This window comes from Diorhabda carinulata, chromosome Y (assembly GCF_026250575.1).
Source record: "Diorhabda carinulata isolate Delta chromosome Y, icDioCari1.1, whole genome shotgun sequence".
NCBI lineage: Eukaryota > Metazoa > Arthropoda > Insecta > Coleoptera > Chrysomelidae > Diorhabda > Diorhabda carinulata.
In genome coordinates this window covers 1,109,827-1,120,150 of record NC_079473.1, presented here as the reverse complement: position 1 = coordinate 1,120,150, position 10,324 = coordinate 1,109,827, and the positions used below count along the sequence as shown (strand labels likewise).

Below are 10,324 nucleotides of genomic sequence, written 5' to 3'. Positions count from 1 at the left end.
ATCAATTGAAAGTGGAGAGTGGGAAATTTGTAAACTGTTATACAGGTTTATTATTTTTTATATTGAGTTTGTAAATTTTGATGGCTATATACAGTGTGATTAATCGACTTTTTTCCGTAATCTATCTTGATAAAATAACTGAAACGACACAAGGTACTCGATAATGGAGTTGGTCAAACTGTGTATTGACGGATAACGATTATTTTCAGACGCAATACCACGTGGCATTTTTCGATTCCGACACAATGAATAGATCTTGGGTGAAGGCCGAAAATTTGAAACCGTTCTTGAAAAATATCGACGATAACCTTGTGCTGAACGATAAATTCAATAAATTCAATCTCAGGATGGATGTAGCCGTTAAACAGGCTAAAAAAGCCGTCAAAATGAAGCTGCTCAACAGACTGAAAAAGTACAGCTTCATATATAGATATGCGAAATATTCGAGAAAGACGAAGCGAAAAATTGTTAATTTTTTCAATAAAGTTTGTTAAAAAATCATCTTCATTAGCCATTCGAAGTATTATTTGATCTGGAATTGTTAGTATTGGTATTGTCATTCGTTTTCTCAATTCTCATTTAACTCTCCTCAATTTGCCACTATGCAATTCAATCAAACATTTATTGCACAATTGTATCCATTCCGGTTAAAGATCATTATTGGAGGTATCTTCGGCTCCATTTTCCAATTCTTCATACTTATACAATTCGAAATTATGTATGATTGTATCAATCAAATTCAGAAAGAAATCTGTTGAAAGTTATGGATAGGTAATCTTGATTATTAGGTTTTATATTTATAAATGAAATACACAGTGGTTAACATTCATATATTAAGTCTTTATTTAAAAGACTACGTTTTCGAGAACCGTCCTCACGCTTGAAAGAGTCGGTTTGTACTAACTAAAAACTAATAATAAAATATTTACAATGAGGTCTAAGCCTCTACTTAAGAATAGTAAAATTACAGATGTTTTACTAAAATATATGCATTACTCCGAAAAGTAAAAAAGAGTCCTTTGTGTGACCCATGTGTCCGGGGTCATAAAACAGAGGTAGGACTTACTTTTCCTTTCCTAAAATATCTTTCAACTAAATGTTAAGTTTCCTTAAACATAAAATCTAAGCATAATGTTAAAATACTAAAAAAAATAATTTGTAAAATAGGATTCAATTTTGCTCAGAGAAATTCAACAAAATCATTTTCATTTACGATTGAAACGATAAGCATTCTCACACCTTATTTCAACGTTTTAGCTAGTCACCATTATAATCTATAATTACTCAACCAACTCACATACAATCAGAACTTTTGAGGACATTACTCGTTTAGTTCGATTTGCACATATAATGTTGAATTTGTACAAAGTGATTAGATTGGTTAAATGGTAAGTGCCTTGAAAGTTCTTATTTAAAAACAAGTGATAAGACAAAATTCATTTATCAATAATTTATAATAATAAACATCTCAATGCAAAACTTATTTCCATTGGGCTAGTTGAGAATTTTTAAAAGAAATCCCTTAGAAGGTAAAACCGAAACGTAAGTACATTGCTGAATATTTGAAATATGGTTTTTGTAAGGGAAATGTGCCTATGATGGACCCCCGCCAATGATGGACCACTAGCTATATTTTCAAATTTACCGCGCATATTACACTACCACCATATTGGTTGGCTTGATTGATGCTTATAGTCAGTTGTTTACAAGCGCTCTTGCGAATCTAAACCATTTTTGTGAAAATAAATAAATAAATTGAAATTTGTATGTATTGATATAACAAAGTAGCATGGCATGATGTTAGATAACTTTTGTTTTACTCTTAGCTAGAATCTGATTTTGATACTACAGCTTGATAGAACTGTTGCATGTTGATTGGCGAGTAAAAATTGAGGTTATGGCGGAGAACAAAAAAAATTGAGATTTTTATCTGATTTATGCAATATGGCCTATGATGGACTACTTAACGGATCCCAATGATGGACCAGGGGTCCATCATTGGAACTGAAATAAACAAAATAAATATATTGTTTTAGTAGTTTTTCTTTTCCATTTATAGAGATGGCATCCAAAAAAAGACAACAGTGGGACGAGCATGATATGCGACAGGATATTGAGAACGTACAAGATCACAGTATGGGCTTTAAGTTGGCTGCAAAGACCTTCAATGTTCCCAAAACAACTTTGCGAAGGCGTTTGGCTAAACAGGACAGTTCCAAGGGTAATTTGGGAGGACGAACCGCAATTTTCTCTAAAGCCATCGAAGAGGAGATTGCAGGATATATTATTGATATGGAAACACGTTTTTTTGGTTTAACCTCTAAATATTTGCGGCGGATGGTATTCGAAGTAGCCGAAAAAAATAAAATAGAGCATCGTTTCAATTGTGAAACAAAAATGGCAGGTTGGAAATGGGTGAGGGGATTCCTGAAGCGCAATCCACGAATTTCTTTGCGTAGTCCAGAAAGTACATCATTAGCTAGAGCCCAGGCTTTTAACAAGCCTAATATTCAAGCCTATTTCAATGCACTATCTAACACTCTGGAGCAGTACAACTTTCCTCCCGAAAATATATTTAATATGGATGAGTCAGGTTTGACTACGGTCCAAAAGAAATGTCAAAAAATTTACGCTTCAAAAGGTCGGAAGCAAGTTGGTGCACTCAGCAGTGCAGAGCGTGGGCAGCACGTGACCGTAGTGTGCGCAATGAATGTCATGGGCACTTACATCCCTCCTGCTCTTATTTACCCTCGTCAAAGGATGAACGATGAGCTTATGAACGGTGCTCCCGTTGGTAGCATAGCTTTCGTTCAAGAAAAAGGTTGGATGACCAGTGAAATTTTTTGTAGATGGCTAAAGCATTTCGTGAAGTATACGAAAGCATCTAATAACAATAAGGTTCTTTTGCTCCTAGATGGGCACAGTAGCCATAAGAGTTTCGAATCTCTTCAGTTTGCAAAAGAAAATGGGGTAATTGTGTTCTGCTTCCCGGCAGATTGTTCACATCACGATCAACCATTGGACGTAGGATTCTTCCGTCCTCTTCATACGTATTTTGATCAAGAAATTCAATTATGGCTTCATCAAAACCCGGGGAAGGCAGTGACTCAATTCAAAATAGCAGGTCTTCTCAATCAAGCTTATTTGAAGAGTGCTGTAACACAGATAAACAAAGATAAGAAAACAACAAACCAGTATAGTAAAACGGAAACTTGTCATTGAAAATGACAGTTCTGATGAAGATGAATCCGCCTTAGAGAACTTTTTGGAAAAGGGACAAGATGACTCAGATGATGATGCTAGCTGCCTTTACTGCAATGAGTTATTCTCGCACTCACGTGCAAAAGAAAAGTGGATTCGTTGTCAAAAATGTAACTCGTGGTGCCATAATGAGTGCGCTGGTGTTTCCTTCCATTGCAAGTCTTTTATTTGTGAGCTCTGTACCTAACGTGATGTTAGTTTGTTCTATATTTTTTTTTCTAATAAAACTTTAAAGACATTTTTTTTCATTTATTTTAAAGGGGTCCGACATGGGCAGATGTGTGCCAATGATGGACCCCTCGACTACTTTTTTAAAAATAGCTATGCTATTAAACAGGAAATTATTTGGCAGAAAAATCTTCCTATACTATAATAAACTTCGAGCTAAGTATATATTTTCATGTGAAAAAAATTAATAAGTCCAAAACTAAAAAAGTTGTAATGATATTTCCTTAAGGGGTCCATCATAGGCACATTTCCCCTAGTTCTACAGCAATAATTGACAGTTTATATATCAAAATTGACCGATCTGTTTTGACATCTGTCATAATTACTGAAACGTTTATTATAATAATGAACATGAATATATTGAGAAGAAGAACCAGCGATACTTCCACGCAAACGGAATGTACATTCCCCATTGTATTTTTGGAGAAATTACCTCGAGTACCACCAAGATTCGTGAGTTCAGTTGAAAGAAGCGTTGAAGATTTGAAGGTACCTATTATGTTAAGCGAACTTTCTAGTTCTAAACAAGATCTCAAACTGGGTACTATTATTGAAAACGATAACGAAGATACGATAATACCTCAACTAGAAGTAGCTTTCGATGAAGACGCTGTCAATACTTCTAATCGTGAAGAAAAACCAGACAATGATCCCGAAAATTTAGATGATGTTGGAATAGTTACTATTAGAGCTCATACTGTTATTATTAACAATCATTTTTTCAAATAAATAACTTTAATTTGTTAAATTGTATGAATAAATTTATTTAAATATATATAAGTTGTTGTTTTTTGAACATTATACAAAATTATAGTTTCTGAACATCGTCGTTACTTTAACAGCTTCATTTTACCACCGTCTGCAACTTTTATTACGAATTTCTATGTTTTATATAAAAGTACACTGAGAAACATGTAACAAATTAAAAATTACCTACTCTAACTTTTTAATTGTTGATATTACGAAAAAAAATTATTCTTTTTAAAATGTTTTGCATGGTTTAAAATCTAAAATGCAATCAACAGATTTAGAGAATTTTCACTCGTATACCAGATATGATAAAATTATGAATTTCATTCAACTTAAACTAACAAAACGCTGCAATTTGATAAAAAATCGCTTAAATTTTTATTTGTTTTGACTATTATTTGTTCTTTTTCTATTTAGATGCGTTTTGCGTTTCTAGACCGTTTCTACCATAGTCTTTCGAATATATCTTTCGATTAAATTGATGAGTTTTTCAACATTTTTCTTGGTGTAATTTTTAAATGTAGAATTCTGCAATATATGATTCTATTTAATAACGGGGGTCGTAAAAAGCTCTTTTACGTCCCGTTGTAACATTCATTCTTGAATCTTTTAGATACTAGCTAGGGAAAACCATGTATAGCGATGTTTTCAAAATGAGAAGTGAGAAGAAAACGATTATCTTTTCTGAAATCTCGTGGATCGTTCAGTTTATTCATAGCAAACATACTCGACATGTACATCGTGTTTTAACTGAAAATTTTGACATTAGAAAGTTGAGTACAAGATGGATGCCGCGTTTGCGCACATTGAAACAAAACCATCGACGCGAAAATGTTTCCATCGAGCGTTTAACAGAAATAAAACCGTTTTATGTTATAGATGAAACGTGGGTTCATAACAACGTCCGCGAGATTGGGTTTCATCACCGAATTCTTCAACATTGGTTTAATCTACGTCGAAAATCGTAGTAAACAACACGTTCGCCATTACAAATGTCAAACTTTATGATGACAATGACAGATTTCATATATGTATTCACATCAGTGTTGCCGTATCACGAAACTCAAGTATCTATCAAATAACTCTGTTATACAGGGTTTGATCAGGACGCGGAAACTATATCAATATTAGCAACTACCGGAGCCCACAGGGCTGGAAAGTATTAAAACGAACCGCAGCTTTGCGGCGGACATGTTCCTCTATCCTTTAGGCGAAATTATTATTATGTATGAATAATCAACGATATGTAATTTGTATTTGGGCATATCTACACGATTCTCTATTTGTTAATTCAGTTAGTTATTGCCCTACGTAGATATTTATTTGGTTTTCTTTCAATAGATACTTCAATCTTTTGTTAAAGAAAAAGTTCGCATGCATAAATTTGAAAATTGAAATAATATCCCCAATATCCATACGGGGTATAATATTGATTTGCATATAACATTCAGATCTGAAACGACACTCGAAAATGATAAAACAGTCATCATGTTATTAAAAATTTCGTTCGTATCTTCGTCATATTTGAAAAATGAACGTAAACCATTGAACAGTCACGCAAAGCGACTCAATTAGTGATTTCTCTTTTCAAAAAGTGATAAGCAATCGACTCACCAATTGGTTTCAAAGAAGAATATATCAAAATTGTTACAAAACCAAAGGAAAACCACCTCTACGTCGAATGAATGAAAGTTTTAACTACAAAACAGAACCATGTTCTAAATAAAACTGTCTTGAAGTTCTGTGAAACTCTACCTGTCGAATAAGTCTTGGAAAAAGTGCTCTAGGTGGGGATTTTGTTGAATAAAGTTGTTCGAATCTGGACCTCGTATAATCACTATGGATTTTTGATCTTGAAGAAGACTTTGTAAAGCTTCCTCAGTTAAATCGACAACATTCACAAATACACTGATTGATTCGCATTTATATAACTATGTTGTCGTCTTCAAAAACTGCAGGTAAACATTTCAGTGGATTATCATTATAACAATCGTCGTTTTATATTCCTTTCATACAATATATTTATTTTCGTAATCACATCGACAATCGTTTTATTGGTAACATATTCTGCGAGTCCAAATTGAAAGAGTTAAAAAAAAGTTACGTTCTGACTCATATTCCATATATCTTACGATAAAACGGAAATGGTCTGGAAGGTGATACAGGACTTCGTTGTAATGCGGCTATTTTACGGTTTTCCGATGAAGATGATCCCCTTAAACGGCCGTGGCGACGGGAATAACTCCTAAACTACGTAATCTTCTGGTAGAACTGGGACAGTGTTTAGTTGAAAATACAATGAAAAAATATCCACATGACCCATTTCGTTAAACCACAAACTGAAAACGCGCGAGAAAGACTCATTGAGTAAATAAAAAAGAAATAAAAAAAGTTGAACCAAAGAAAAAAAATTGAGGAATGTATGGTCAAATCGTTTGACATACATAAATCAAAAACAACCAAAGAAAGTAAAACGTTTTGGGTGTCCCATAGCCCCCACTGAAATCCTCCAATCATATTAGAATAAAACACCACAATATGTTATGCGTAGTGAATAACTCTCAAAAAAAACTTTATTGAAAATGTTAGCTCAACTTTATTGGGATACATAAATAATAGTAATACTTTAGCCCAACTTCCTGGGGATACATAAATGATAGTTATACTTTAGCCCAACTTTATTGGGATAGTTATACTTTAGCTCAACTTTATGAGGATACATAAATGATAGTTATACGTTAGCTCAACTTTCTGGGGATACACAAATGATAGTTTTACTTTAGCCCAACTTTATTGGGATACATAAATGATGGTTATACTTTATCCCAACTTTATTGGGATACATAAATGATAGTTATACGTTATCCCAACCGGGTTTAAATCACAGTCCCACCAAGTTTAGGACACTTGGTCCAAGTCTGGGCCTATACTGGACACATCGTAAAATCCCATATGGGGAACAATAAGATGCTTTTATTATGGAGCTCTTCGAGGAAGTCTTGAGATTAAAATTGATTATAATACACGTATATAGAAACGAAATTTTATAATAAAACTGAATTTGCATTACAAACAATTTCGTATTGAAACACGAGAGAATTCTCAATATTAATGTCTCGAGTGCATGTCAAATTGTCGATAATTTAATTTTCTCGAGTGCGCGAATGCGAATATTTAAAATAAATAATAATTGTTCCTTTTCTTAAAATATAAAATTAAAACCAAATCATGTTTATTAATCCTAGACGAAAATTTGGCACTAGTGCAGTATTATCGCTGAAATTTGATCGTTGCTAGGTAAACATAAAATATTACAGCTTTTTGGTTGGCTTAAATTTTTCGAAGGAAATAGTCTTTTGAATATATCCTTGGAGAAACGGGCAAAACTACACACAAACTCGGATGAGATCTGATATCAGCTCCTTTGGATTCTCAACTGTCCTCATTATCAAAAATAAAGATTAATAACGTCATAAGCTCGAATTCAGTATCAAAACGGTACGTTTTGAACAACGCGGGGTGATTTAATTATTGAGTTAACCTCGAATCAAAAGTTCGTAGGTTTAAATAATTAATTTTTGAAATTTGAAAAATCGTTTCTGTTCAAGAAACGTCAATTATTTAATTCTTTTTTTTTTGGATTGGGTAATTTAAAAATGGTAATGATTGCGCGTCGTCGTTTTATAACCCAACGGCTTTTGGGGTGCTATTACGTTTAAACAAATACCAGTTTAAGACTCAAAATTTAATTAATTTAAATCTTCATCCGATTGAATTTGTGATTAAACTTAATACCGGAATTGTCAGAAATATCACGAGGCTTTGAATACTACGAGGTATATGCAAAATTTAAGTTCCGTTTTTATATCTTTTAGTAGCAGTGCTTTGATCGCAGCTTCGACATGATTATTAACATATCGCTTGTCCAGTTCAAGACTGGTCTAACTCAAAATAAAGCGATTTTCAGTTTTTTGCATGAATTATCCTCAAATTGCCTCTACTAACTCTGAGCAAGACCGTTTCTTAAAAAACTCAGTGGATCACCCCTAGATGGAGTGCATGTAAGTGGGTCATCTTTGATTTGTGGAGGGGGGGCTGTGCAAGAGTGATTCTTGCCACACATAGAGAGAGTGGAGTTCTATTGTGCAATAGTGGGTTATTATGTGATAAACCGACAGTAAGTAACTTTTTCATATCAATCTTTAGTACAAAACTGAACTATTATGATAATGGCTCTATTTTGAATGGTAAATTAACTTATTTCCCTCTAGATTATCCTCTTCAAGAAAGAGCCAACTTGAGATAGCCCTCTTTAGCTCTTAAATTTCCAGAAATTATTGGAGACAACCTGAGATAGCCCTCTTTAACACTGAAATTTTTAGTAATATTGTTCTTGGTAAGTGATCTATTATGGAGATATCTGGAAGAAGTTACGAATCATTGGGAGTGTGGAAAAATCCTGATGGCTCCAAAGAAAAATTCGTCAAGTTGAGGGAAGCCAGGAAGGTACAGCCACCGTGCAATGAAACTAAATGTCGCTTTCATTGTGCAGCCAACATAAGCGAGGAAACGCGCATTTTTTACATTGCTGACTTGCTGTACTATTAGGACAAAAACTTTTTGTAAATTACTGACGTCCAACCCAATTTTACTTTGAAAGTTTTTTGATTGTTAAACAAGATATTTTCTAAAACGACTCATTTCTTCAATAATTCACTTTATTTTCTTCAATTTTTCTGATTTTCATGTCTCTTCTTATTTTAACTTATGCAAGAAGTTATAACTTCGTAACTTTTACAGTATGCAATGTATCTTAAATATTCATATTATTACAACAATTCATGCGTTTAAAAAAAAGTAAAGGTGATAGGAAGCTTTTGTTTTTTTATAAACATCGCTAGAGTGTAGATTTTTTAACGATATATAATTTGTTTCGATATCTTTTTGCTAACCAGAGTTGTAATTGGACCATTTCGACGAAATTCGAAGTTGCATGATTTGCGAAATTTATCAATGCAAAGGTGAAGACAATGTAATGGCTTTTTGTGATGGTTACTGTGCAGCTAGATTTTTTTTTCATTCTCTCTCTCTCATAATAGCTATGAAAGTTAAATTGGCAACCCAAAGTACAACAGATGTTCTTCTTTATTTATCGAGAACAGATATTAATACATATTTCCATAATGCAGGTGCTACAACTGAATTTCTTCAAATTTTTCATATTTGATATTCTTAAATCTCGTAATAGATTGGCAAAATAAATATTTTAAAAACCACTTAGCTCAACAACAAAATATTTAATTGCATCAATTTATTATTTTTAAAACTACCTTAAACAACATATTTCGAAATATTTGTAGTAATGTGTACATTGAATGGTACAATCATACATAATATGTATGATTGTATAAGTATGAAGAATTAGATAATGAAGCCGTAGATACCTCCAATAATGATCTTAAACCTGAATGGATAGAATTATGGAATAAACGTTTGATTCGATTGAGGACTGACGAATTGAGATGTAATAAGCATTAAAAAAACGAATGGCAATAACAATACTGACAATTCCAGATCAGATAATACTTCGAATGGCTAATGAATAATATGATAATAGAAAACAAAAGGGGAAAAGTAATGATTATTTCATAAAATACGTGAAGACAATTTGTGTGCTGCATTTACTACTCCTACTACCAACACAGTCACTATTACACTGTCTGACGACTGTTTCGATGTTCCCTCTAGTTTTTATGTGTTTTCTACAAAACAAAAAAATACTACCGAGTGATTTGATCCATTTTTTATGAAAGAAACAAAAAACTACAGGAAGAGGTGATTCATAAGATATCAACTGTTTTTGGTATTTGTAATAACTGCAAATCATCGATGGATTATTTCTTGAAGGAAATACTAGCTATAATTACTTAGACTGAATTAGAACAACTTAAAAATTTAGTGGTAAGTTTAATAATTACTCATCTTGTACTGGATACTGTGGACAATTTAATATTTTTGTATCCTCTATATAAACCCCAACAACTAGGTATTGTGTTACATAACCCTAAAGTGATGAAAACGTTAT

The 10,324-nt window shown here is 32.9% G+C and overlaps 1 protein-coding gene across 1 annotated transcript; it reads left to right on the top strand.

The window, feature by feature from the left end:
- Positions 1-2,061: 2,061 nt before the first annotated feature.
- On the top strand, positions 2,062-3,222 carry LOC130903085 (uncharacterized). Its single transcript, XM_057815346.1, has one exon. The coding sequence runs from the start codon at positions 2,062-2,064 to the stop codon at positions 3,220-3,222; it is 1,161 nt and encodes a 386-aa protein (XP_057671329.1).
- Positions 3,223-10,324: the final 7,102 nt, after the last annotated feature.